Consider the following 11,713-nt stretch of genomic DNA (forward strand, 5'->3'; position numbering starts at 1 on the left):
AAATACTGCATAAAGTGCTCTCTGTTGTGTATTGATAGAAAAAACAGGAAGTGGCTCATCACTGTTATTGTCCCAGGGTGTGTTCAAGTAAAGCTAACTAGAAAAATATTTTTCTTGTTATTTTTTTTCCCCCTCCAATTTGTCCTGCCTGTACAGGAGTGTAGCCTGAAAATTTGGAAAGAAAGTATTGTAGAGGCACTGTGCCTCCAAAATCTTATATTCCTGCAACTGCAGAGTGAGAGACACCCTCAGCTCTCAGCCTCAACAGAAGCCTTTAGTTGCCATGATTTTTGTGACCATGACCAAAGTAGGCAAGTGACCTGCAGTGCTTTTATTTCTTTGTATTTCTGCGTAACTTCCAACGATACAGACAGTACAGAAACATATGGAGAATGTAAATGGAAGCCTGGGTTTACTCAAATTTTCAGTGGCTTTGCTATTAAAAATGAAATGGGTGCAAGCTTTCTTGAATTTGGTTCCCAAACGTTGGGAAAAGACTCCTTGAATATGACTGCTGTTAGGTGCAAAGGTTCAGAAATACACAGGATCTACCTCACACAGACAATGTGTAGTGACTTCTTCAGTCCTCTCAAACAAAAATCAGTTTATTAAAAATCAAAACTGGTTTCTTTTGTTCCAGCCAAAGAAGACAGTAGAAAGGAGGTCTCGTGGCAAGATAAAATGAACGTGGATCAGTGAAGTCAAATAGCTGTAGTGTCTCTTTCACGTTTTCAGAACATAACTTTTTGCTGTGGACACCAAATCTTTCTGATAAAACCTGTGTGTGATCTCTGATGTGGGCTTTGCACTCTTACTGGATGTTTGTGTGCTCTCACCCACCGAACAGTACTGCTCGTGCTTTGCTGGTTGTGCTCAGCTAATAGAAAGCCATTAAGAATCTGGCACCACGCAGCTAAGTGTGCTGCTGCTCACAGCATTGCTCACTCTCAACTGCTGGCCAGTATGTCTATGCAGCTTAATGGCAAGAAAAATATTTCAGTATGTGCTGCTTAAAAGTTATTGTTTGCAAACTGTATTCAGGAAGTGTATTGCAGTTATTTCATAATGCTTTCAAATGCAATTCTTGTGTTTATTTCAGGATTGTCTGCAGTGTAACAGCCAGTTGCAGCCTATCTGGCTGCAAACCTTGGGTGTGGCAGAACAAAAAGATTAAATATTGCTGATAAGGATTTCTGGCAGAGCTGAGCTATCTTGAAAGCTTAGTGTATGGCGTAATGATGGCGTGCTGGCAAAACAAATTATCCTTGATCTGCCTGCAGCATCCATCAGATTAAATTGCATTTTCCAGTTACCTTGTGATGTGTCTGAAGATCATGGTCTGGTGTTTCTAGCAGTGTCATCTTGCAGTCCATGTGATAGGTGCAAAATGGGGATCTCCCAGATGTCAGGAGGTGAATTTATGCAGTTCATTTAATGTGCCTGCGGTGTTTACCTGACTCTCAGCAGGCTGAATCAAAGGAAGGTTCCTGCAAAAAGCAGAGCTGACCTTTTTGAAATGGAGGTTTCTTAAAATACAGATGCTGACGCGGGAGGTGAAATAGATTCTGATGAAATACTCTGCTTTAATATCACTCTAAAGATAAAAATCAATGTCATGTAATCAAACAGCTGAATGCTGCTCTGCTGCTGCTATCTTTTCCTCTAATGGAATATTGCTCATTTTATTTTAATTATTTACTCAACAGACTGAGCCCATGAAATAGAAGATGCAATGGATATTTCTTGCACAGAAGGTAATAGAAATACTTGCAGATTTGTTCAGTTGCTCTTCTTGGTTTCTATAAGGTGGTCTTTTTAGACTTACTTCATTGCACGTAAGATGCTGGGTAAGAAATACATGACAATAGGGGTCTTGGTTCAGAATCTGTAAAATCACGTTGAGTTAAATTGCAGTGGTGAGAGCTACAAATGTAGGAGTCACTGTGCAGTTCTCCATGGCTCATTACAATTTATAGCACTTAAACTGGTTGCATTCCTCTATATCCAAAAGCAGTACTCTGCTTGAATACAGCCAACGTAGTTATCAATCTGTGGCCACAGATACAGCTTCTTCTGAAGGCCTAAATATAACCAAGGTATCATGCCAACTAGAAATAACTGATACAAATGTTTTACAAAGCTTGATTGCAAAATAAACGTCTGCAATTAACATGAAACCGTAATCTTCTCATGCAGTCAGTGTTAAAATGACAGCTTTGTGTTGCCAGTTACTTCTTAGACATATTTGTTCTAAACACCTTTCTCAAAACCCATCTGATTTCTGAGAAACCAAATGAACTTCCCAGTGGTAATTAGTACTCGTGCACTGTAATGATAGAGGTGCTTTCAGTGTGTAGATGCAGCTTGCTTCCACATGTGCTTTGAATGCAAGTGGAAATTCAGATTTGTGTCTAAATGTGTTTTTGGGAGGAAGCCCCGTGGAGGATGCGCTGAGATAATGGTGGTTGCTCATAATTACGTGGTATTTTTGTCAATTAAACATGCTATAAAGGATACAAACAGTACCACACTGTGCCCCAAAAAATAACTGTTTTGTTTTTAATTTTTCTTCAGAAGAATACTGCTGCCTTTTCGATGGAAGTGATGTTACAAGGACTGTCCCACTGCGATCAGTGAGGTGTACTGCCCATGGCCTGCTTTTCTCACAGTTCTCTCCACATTACTTTTGTGCTCTTTTCGTTCATGGTTTTGTTGTTGTGAGCGTATGTAAACCTGTTTAAAAAAAAAAAAGAAAAAATGATAAAAAAAATCACTGTTAAATGTAGAACTGTATTACGTGTAAACTACTTCTGAGGTTTTCCAAAGTGCAGAACAACGTCTGTGTCTGAAAGTGCTCTTCTGTCGCCTCAATCCCAAGACTCCATCCTCAAGGGTCTTTTATTTTTTCCTTCTTATTTTACTGTTTTCTCCCTTTAGCAGATCGATTTTCAGTGTATGAAACTCTCAGAAGAGTGGTCTGTGCTCGTCCTAAACGATTTTTGGTGGAACAGTTTCGTTTTATCGACGTGTGGAAATGGTTTAAATATCTTTTATTTAAAAAAAAAAAAAAAAGAAAAAGAAAAACAGATAAATGACATGTACAATTACAGTTCAACGATCTTTTGTATTTTATTTTTCAAAATAAATGCTTTAAACGTGACTTTTTTGCTTTTCTTTACCCAGACTTTGCTTCCTTTTCCTTCATTTCCCTTAGTTACTGCACGCCCTGTGGAGATGATGGCGCGTTGGGTTCACCAGCAGCGGACACATCTGCTCAGTCACCCAACAGAACCGAACCCGTCCCAGCGCGGAGCAGATGCGACCGTGGTGCGGCGGCGCCCCCTGGTGGCCGCGCGGAGCAGTGCCGCCGCTTCCCGCCCTTTTTCCCTCAGGTGTTTCCCTGCAGTTCCTCAGCGCCGCCGCCAGGGGGCGTGTGGGAAACGGCGGCCTGAGCTCACCTACCGCGCTGCCAGGACCCAGCCCTGAGGCCTGACAGGACCTGGCGAGGTGCAGAGCTGGCTTTTAGCCGCCTAATTAATACGTAATTCACCGAGCACCGAATTAATACGTAATTCAGGCTTGCCACCGTGGTAATTGTTCGGAGACGGCTTCTGGCGGGGAACCTTCCCCTCGCACACAGCGTTGTCTCGCCTTTAAGCATCTCCTCATGGCCAAATGCAGAAGTGTCAGCGTGCTTCCATTCCAACCTGCGTCACTTCTCGCTAATAATCAGCTGTGCTAAGTCAGCAAAGCTCGGGGAGGCAGTCCAGGCCATCTCCGTGAGAAGGAGCTCGTAAAGTGGGAGGAGGAGTTTGTGGTGGAGTTGGATGGTGCTCCACGGCTCAGGTAAATGTATTGAGCGACGAGGCGTTCTCATTAACGCACTGTTGGGTTGGCCCGGCCATCCTTGGATTTATTGCAGTGGTTAACGTGTATGGCCGTGGCTGGTTATGTCCTGCACGTGCCTTCAGAAGCAGATGCTGAGATGGGTGCACGTTCCTCATAACACACAAATGTCAGGAGGCAGCCGGGTGCGTGGCTTGTTTCTCTTCCAGGTCAACCCTACCTCCCAATGAGCATTCCCATCCTGGATGAGAGGGAGGTGAGGCAAACCCCGACTGCAACTTCTCCTTTAGTGAATGCCACAGAACAGGTTAAACTCGCCAGTGCTCAGTCCTTTCCTCTTACTATTCAAAAACCCCCACGCTGATGGGCTGAGATCTTTTTATCTGTAGGAGGTCAGTTTGTGCAGCATTGCTCGTACTAACGAACTTAGTTCATTATCCCCGCTCCCACGTTTTCTTCCCCCAAACCCTGATGTCTTTGCTAAAGGAGGGGCACGGGTGGACCTTCCCCGGGCTGTAGTCCACGAACCGTGGCATCGCTGCTGCTTGTGGCTGCGGATTATACGCAGTCGTTATGAAACATTTACGCGGTCGCAAAGCAGCGCCCAGAGATGCTCCCCCTCGCTCAGTAATTCACAGCGCCGGGAGAGGGACGGGACCTCCGCCGGTGTCACCGCGCTCCCTTTACGTAACCGCACCGGGAGCGCGCTCCGCTGCGCGCCTATCGCTGCCGGAGGGCGGGCCGCCCACACCCCGCCAGCCAATAGCAACGCGCGGCCTCGCGCCGCGCAGCCAATGGGCGCCGGGCTCGTACCCCGCGGCCGGCGCAGGAGCCCGGCTGGGTGCGGCCCGGCCCAGCCCCCGTGGGTCGGTCCCCGTGCGGCCACGTGACCCTCGGCAGCCGCGTGGGGTGGGAGGTGGGGACGCGGTGGGGAGGGCGGCCGCCTGCCCGCCCGGGGTTCTCGCTTCCCGTGAGCAGTGCCGCGGCTGCTGCTGGGCAGAGCCAGAGGGATGGTGGTAGTCACAGGGCAGAGCAAAGGGAGCGGAGACCCGGATGAGGCCATGTCGAGCTCGGATGCAGAGGATGACTTCCAAGAGCCAGCCACTCCAACGGCCACGCAGGCGGGCCAGGCGCTGCCGCTGCTGCCCCAGCAGGTAAGGGCTGCTCGCTGCCCGGCGCCGGGCATCCCGGCTCCCGCGGCTCTCCCGGTTTGGAGCCGAGCCCTCGCGTGAAAGCGAATCCCTGGAGTGGTACCCGCGTTGCTCCCGATCTCCAGCCCTGCTTGGGCTTGACGAATGCGAACGAGTCTATATTTCTGGCTCCTTGTTGACGTCTCGTAGTGTGAGGCTGCGCGATGCTGGGGTTTTGGGGCCTGCTGTCAGCCCCGTGGAGGTGCGGGATCGCTGATTTGTCAGCGTGCTGTACGGGAGCCAATGGAGCAGCAGCTGAGTGCAGGTGCCAGTGTTGGCCTGGGAGCACGTCCCTCCTCCCCTTTCCCTTTTTATTTTTCTACACGGGAAAGGAGGGTTTGCTCTGTTTTTCTGACTGATTTTTGTTTTCTTTTCACTAAGAGACAAAAGGAGGCATTCATGCTTTTCACAGCTATCTGGTGTTGAAGCTGTAGTGACTATTGCTGTTCCAGATTTCCATCTAAAATTCACCTCTTATGCCCAGAAACCATCCAGGGTATACGAGACGTTACCCCTCGAAGCTCACTGCTGTGTGGCAGTGGCGTTGGTCAGACTGAATTTTATCCCAGCAGCACAGATCATACACTGGGTCTTCTACCAGTCAGTCCCCACTCACTTGGTCCGTGCGTAACCACAGAGCATCGGGGGCTCCTTTCTGATGCTGTGATCGCTTTCCCAGTTCCCAGAAGTTGTTCCTCTGAACGTTGGAGGGATGCATTTCACCACGAGGCTGTCGACGCTGCGGCGTTACGAGGACACCATGCTGGCAGCGATGTTCAGCGGGAGGCACTACATCCCCACGGACGCCGAGGGCAGATACTTCATCGACAGAGATGGAGCTTACTTTGGGTATGTGCGGTGTCCTCGTGGTGGCTTAGGAAAGTAATTCTTAAGGAAAATAAAGTTGTAGGCTTAGCGTGTAGTAGGTTTTAGGAAAATGTTTCAAAACATCTCGAAGAGAGAAGGAATTGTAGTATATCACCACTGGAAAGTATTTATTTTGTTCTCAAGGGTTTAAGCTGTACAGTGGAGAAGGAAGAGCAGCTGATGATGTTCCAGAGGACAGATTCACGTCACCTCCCCTAGAACTTCTGCTCTCAATCTGTCTTGATGTTTTAGAAAAACACATTTGACACTTGACTGGTTTATATCAGTCCACCCTTATTCAAATTCCAACAGTAAGGGAAATATTTTAGTTCCCCAGAAATTCCAGTTCAATGAAGATCTTTTTTCACATTCTATCTTATCATCACGTTTTTCATTCTCCCTTTCTGCTGAATTGGATATGCAAGGGAAGGTATTGTTGGGCTTTAAATAACACACATCTGACAGTAAAAGTGCACTGCTAAGGCAGTGGGTTGCAACTTATGATTAATAGCAAAGTATACGTTCTATCTTATAAGTGATTGATTTCCCTCTGGAGCTCCTCAGAGATACATTAAAGTGTGACTGGGAGAGGAGGAAGCACCGCTTCAGAAGTATTTCTTGAAACAATTTGTGCTGACAGTGCCATGTACTTTCACTTTCAGGATTCCTTTTGAAACTTTGAATGCATGTGTAGCTTCTGTTTTATTTTTAATAGAAATAACCTTACATTTCAGTTCTATTTAAATTGGTTGGGACCACTAGAAAAGGTAGACATCATTCCTTGCAGTGTTCATGGGTTAGAGTCTCTACCCAAAGCACACTTTGCAGTTGAACTTATTTTACTTGTTTGTCCTTGACATCTTCTTCATCCCTTCAGTAGAGAAAGGATGATTTATTTTCAAAGCATGTTTGAGCTGTACCTTAAATGGGACAGAAATAGATTAAGGCTTCTGTGAAAATAATAATTTTACATTTGGCCATTTAGAAGTGCTTGCCATCTTGTTGGAGAAGCAGTTCATTTGTGATGTTACTGATCTGAAGTCAAAATGTAGTGGGAACAGAGAGCCAAGTTAGCATTTGTTACATGAAGATTACAGTAACACTTGTTCTACTTGATATGGTCAGTAGTACTTGATTAATACTTATCAGATGATGTATTTCCTGTTAAAACTCCTGTGTCTTAACAGTGTTTCAGAATCATGAAGAAATATTCTTTTTCTCTCTTTTTTTTTTCTTACTATATGAATGGTTATGGCCCAGTTCCTGTGAAGGGAACTCCTCCTTTGCAAATACACAATCCTTTCACGTGGAATATTGGTTCTGAGTGGGGTAAAACGCCCACGTGTCTGATTCTGCAGGAAAATCAAGAAGACCTTTTTGTCCCAGACTGAAACCACTGTCCCAGTGACTTATCTCTTTCCTATAAAGTGTCCTTGTCTATTTTAAGGGGTTACTCCTTCAACTTTTTGTTAAAATGTTGGGTTTTTTTAATTGGTTTTGACATTAACAGGGTCAAAAAATGTGAATTATTTGAATTGTGGGCTTGAAAGTGGGAAACATTGGCTGGAAAACTCATGCATATTTCAGCATATTCTTCATATTTTCAAACTTCATATTCTGAAGATTGAGGATTTCTGTCTCAGTAGAGTAAACAGTGAGTGCATAGTGTTTCCTTTCCCACGCACAACAGTTTTGGTGGGTTCTTGTCAATTCACAGTATTTTTGTCCTTTTTTAGGGACATACTTAACTTCCTGCGATCTGGTGACCTGCCACCGAGAGAACGAGTGAGGTCAGTTTACAAGGAAGCTCAGTATTATTCCATAGGACCATTGCTAGACCACCTAGAGGATGTCCAGCCTCTAAAAGGAGAGAAAGTTAGGCAAGCTTTCCTGGGCCTAATGCCATACTACAAAGGTAAATAAACAAAGCAGTATTGACTGTTGTTTCTGCCATGATTCAAGTAGTATACGTGGTGCTTTTAGTCCTCCTTTCAGGCTAATTCCATTGTATGTGATAAGTTTCTTGTACCTCTCATGCTGCTTAGATTTGTGAGGCTTTCAGGTGAGGTTTGTTCCTGCTGCATCTGAGGTTGTGAATTTTTTATGCTGTCTTAAAAGGGAGCCAGATCTAGGCCACAGCATGGCAGGGCTTGTCACCGAGCTCTCTATTTGCTCTGTTGGAGCCTGCAGTGGAAAAAGTTCAAGCATGTAGTAAAGACACCAGGCTCACGAGATAGCTGAGACTCATTTATATTAATTATAATGTATCTTGCTGCATTGGTCTTTCTGTTACCACTAATCCTACGTAAAGAATAACACGTTAAACACTGAAGTAATGTGTTTCATGTGGAAAGAAATTGCATTTATTTTCTTCTACTAGCTGTTTCATTGTTCCTTTCAACTTCTGTTTCTTAGATCATTTGGAACGGATAATTGAAATAGCAAAGCTTAGAGCTATGCAAAGGAAAGCAAGGTTTGCGAAACTGAAAGTCTGTGTCTTCAAAGAAGAGATGCCCATCACTCCCTATGAATGCCCACATTTCAATTCTTTACGGTTTGAAAGAAGTGAAAGTGAGGCGAAGCTGTTTGAACATCACTGCGAAGTAGATGTGTCTTTTGGACCTTGGGAGGCTGTGGCTGATGTATATGACCTTCTGCACTGTATTGTGACAGACCTGTCTGATAGAGGGATAACTGTGGATCATCAGTGTATTGGTGTGTGTGATAAGCACCTGATAAATCACTATTACTGCAAGCGTCCTATCTATGAGTTCAAGATCACTTGGTGGTGAGTTATTTTGTCCAGAACGGTGCAGGAGATGAAAGGACTTCTGGATGACAATTGCTTTTAATATTTTTGCAACATGTCTCTGGAAATGCATTGCTGCTAACATATATTGGAATCAGTCTGCTGAAATGTTGGCTAGTGCTTAGCTCTTCAGCAAAGAGGGACCTGTCACAGAGGTTGAAAAACCTCTGCAGTGTTAAGAAACCAACCAACCAGCCTGAAACAAGACTGTTGGCTCAGGTACCTTAATGAGACACAAAACAAAACCACCTCATGGAAATTATGGAGAGGAGTGTCTAACATTTTATTTTATTTTTTTAATGTGCCACCTACGGCGTGGCTTCGGTACCGTGGTCTGCAAAAAAGATGGAATGGATCTCAGTCTCTGGTGCTAGTAATGCTGATATAACATGGTTTGGTTTTGCCCACTCCAAAATGTTTGGGTCACTACGTAAGCCTGCCACTTTATAAATTGAATAACACCCCGCACGGAGATCCTGCAAGTATAATTTTGATGTAATAGACAATTAAAAAAAACAGAGGAGTATTGTTGTGAAGATTAAGCTACATACGTATTTTTTAAGTTAAGAGTCTGCATTGTGAAGTATAACATTTAGTTGTTTCCGTTGTTATAAAAAGGAACAGCAGATTTGGAGAATATTCCTCATTGCTTTTAGGAATAATTACCATTCATGAAAGACTTGTGCCTGTTTTTAGCCTTAGAAATTCGAAATGTTTACAGTATCTACAAAGACTCTGTAGAATCAGGTCATTTGCAGAGGCTTTTGGTGAATGAGTAACTCCATGTGTATGTTCCCAACAGCAGAAGTGTTAAGAATATTTAATGTATATTATTTTATTACTGACTTTTTACGTTCTGTGCTATGAAACTTTGTTCTAGAGCTTGTCAAATGATGATACAAGTGCTTCCTTCTCCTCACCTCTTCAGGCAGTTAAATCTAACGTCCTTGCTGATGCTTCTTTGTAATATCAGCACCTTTTCTTCTGTTCATCCTTCGTCTTATTTCTCCAGTTACCCACTGGTGTACCTGGGAAGTAAATTTATTTCCATGCTGAAAGCAGCAGCTGTTGCAGAACCGTGTCTTTTCAGAAGGAAATTTTTGCACTTCTGACATCAGTAACCATCTGCTGAAGCCCCATTACTTTATGTCCAAAACTGAAGGATGGAGTGATCTGAAGGTGCTGCTGTTGTGAGGTACAGAGAATGCAAATATAGCTCAAAAAGACCCCACCTAAAGCGGCCTCACAGTCATCTTGAGGTGGGAGGGAAAGTATATGTCTGCAGATTGCATTCCACTCCACTGGATTGCTTAATCCAAGATTCTTGCTTAGTTAAACTTCTGACCAAAATACTTTACAGTGTTAATTATGATAGTTACCTGAGATGATTTTTAGAGTAATGATTAGGAACTCGATGATAAAACTGTCTCGTACAAATATTGTGAAGAGGTAATTGTTTGCATTGATTAATGTTCACACTTCTGTGTGTCCAGTTCAGGAATTTGAGTTACATTCCCTCTCAGAGGTGGGGGCATAAAGTTCTAATGAGCTCTTTCCAAGTGCTTATTTAGCGTGCATTGTTGTCAGGTGCTGAGTTTCAGGTCCAGAGTTGAAATTTAAAAGTGCAGTGATGTTGGGAGGAGGGAGGTGAAGGTCGCTTAAGTGTGTTTGAATCTTTTCAGTTTTTCAATTCAATCTTTCTTTGCACTTAATTGCTCCCTTAAATACTGGCCTTTGTGTTGCATCTGACAACCTAAAATGACAAGTCAAAGAAACTAATAAACTTTCCCTGAACTGAGAGGGAGCTTGCCTGATTTCTTCTCTGCTCTGTTATCTTCTCTCCCCACCCCCACGAGCAATCATAAATTTCAAACCACAGTTTGTATTAAAGTGATGTAAAACTTAAAAGCTAAGGCTTACAAAGTTTTGTCTGCCCATATACTTCTGTGTTTATTCAGAGGCTGCAATGGGAATCCATTTACTGGCTGATTCTCTTGTTATTTTTTTGCCCCTTCCCACATCCATGCTTACATAGGACGTAACTCTGGTTTGAATTTCAGCACCACTTACTGAAATGAAGTAGTCTGTTTTAACAGTAGTTTCTTTCTTTATTTTGGCTTTCAGTGTTGTTTTCTTCAAGAAACTGTGACAGAATTCCTGTTTCAACCATGTTTGTTCTTTCTTAATGTGCACATGTTGATATTTTGTACATTTTTCCCTGTTAATTGTTTAAAAAAGTGAGAAAGTAAGGATGACTGCCTAACTCAACAGGTGAAAATGAAAACCTGGGTCTGTATCCACTGCATCTTAACTGCAACTTTCATCCTTCGTATCTTCCAGAGGACTGAAACGATTTAAGTGCAATATTGAAAGGGAAAACACGGATTTGAGCCAACGTGCTTTCATTTAACTCATACATTGTGTGTTGTGATTTGTACAAGTTAATGATATTGTTACTAACTGTGCTTCTTCTAAGCAGTCTTTGTTTACAATGGTTTAGGTTAGATTGCTTAATATACATTTGTTTTTTGACAGAAACAGAAGAGTCGTGCAGATGGATGTCAGGCAGTGTAATCCAATAACTGGTTTATATGATGTTACTGACTTTTCTTGGCATATAGCATAGATTTTGAAATTGTTAGTTTGCAACAAAGATGTGAGTAGCTGATCTACCAAGTCAGTGTTTAAGATCATTGTTCTTTTTATATCATGAATATGATATTGTCTAATTAAACTAAATGCCTATGTAAGACTGCTTTATTTTTTCCCTTCTTGTTCAGGCATTTCTTTATATCTGGTGAGGCTAGAGGTTTACTAGGACATATCTAACTGTTTCTCTGTGGCTTTGTCACTTCACTGCTACTTTTCCACACGTGTAATCCTACAGGCACTCTGTAGCTGCAAGCTGTGCAGTGTTCTTGGGCAACTTGGACACACAGTACGTGGTTTCACGTCATCGCTCGAGTGTTGGACAGCATGTCTGCAGTTATTAAAAGCACAG

General features: G+C 43.3%; 2 protein-coding genes and 1 long non-coding RNA gene across 6 annotated transcripts in view; 2 read left to right on the plus strand and 1 right to left on the minus strand.

Moving 5' to 3' along the window:
- The window catches only part of LOC136045758 (uncharacterized), a 152,821-nt gene that overhangs the window by 23,815 nt on the left and 117,293 nt on the right, over positions 1 to 11,713 (minus strand). The window lies entirely within an intron of this gene.
- Positions 1 to 11,713, plus strand: part of TPST1 (tyrosylprotein sulfotransferase 1) — a 150,107-nt gene that overhangs the window by 20,863 nt on the left and 117,531 nt on the right. The window contains exons 5-6 of one of the 4 annotated variants that reach the window (XM_065731848.1): positions 1,707 to 1,754; positions 2,575 to 2,900. In XM_065731848.1, the coding sequence (XP_065587920.1) occupies positions 1,707 to 1,724 (18 nt within the window). In that variant the 3' untranslated portion in view covers positions 1,725 to 1,754; positions 2,575 to 2,900. Of the gene's footprint in view, positions 1 to 640; positions 717 to 1,706; positions 1,756 to 2,574; positions 2,901 to 11,713 lie in introns of those variants that run through there. The other 3 variants (XM_065731846.1, XM_065731847.1, XM_065731849.1) reach the window with 3 other exon arrangements.
- On the plus strand, positions 4,789 to 9,756 carry KCTD7 (potassium channel tetramerization domain containing 7). The gene is made up of 4 exons (XM_065731856.1): positions 4,789 to 5,000; positions 5,716 to 5,885; positions 7,640 to 7,818; positions 8,319 to 9,756. The coding sequence occupies exons 1-4, from the start codon at positions 4,857 to 4,859 to the stop codon at positions 8,693 to 8,695; spliced, it is 870 nt and encodes a 289-aa protein (XP_065587928.1). The 5' UTR covers positions 4,789 to 4,856; the 3' UTR covers positions 8,696 to 9,756.

This window comes from Cyrtonyx montezumae, unplaced genomic scaffold (assembly GCF_038088225.1).
Source record: "Cyrtonyx montezumae isolate F1298 unplaced genomic scaffold, pur_monq_1.0 scaffold_15, whole genome shotgun sequence".
Lineage (NCBI taxonomy): Eukaryota > Metazoa > Chordata > Aves > Galliformes > Odontophoridae > Cyrtonyx > Cyrtonyx montezumae.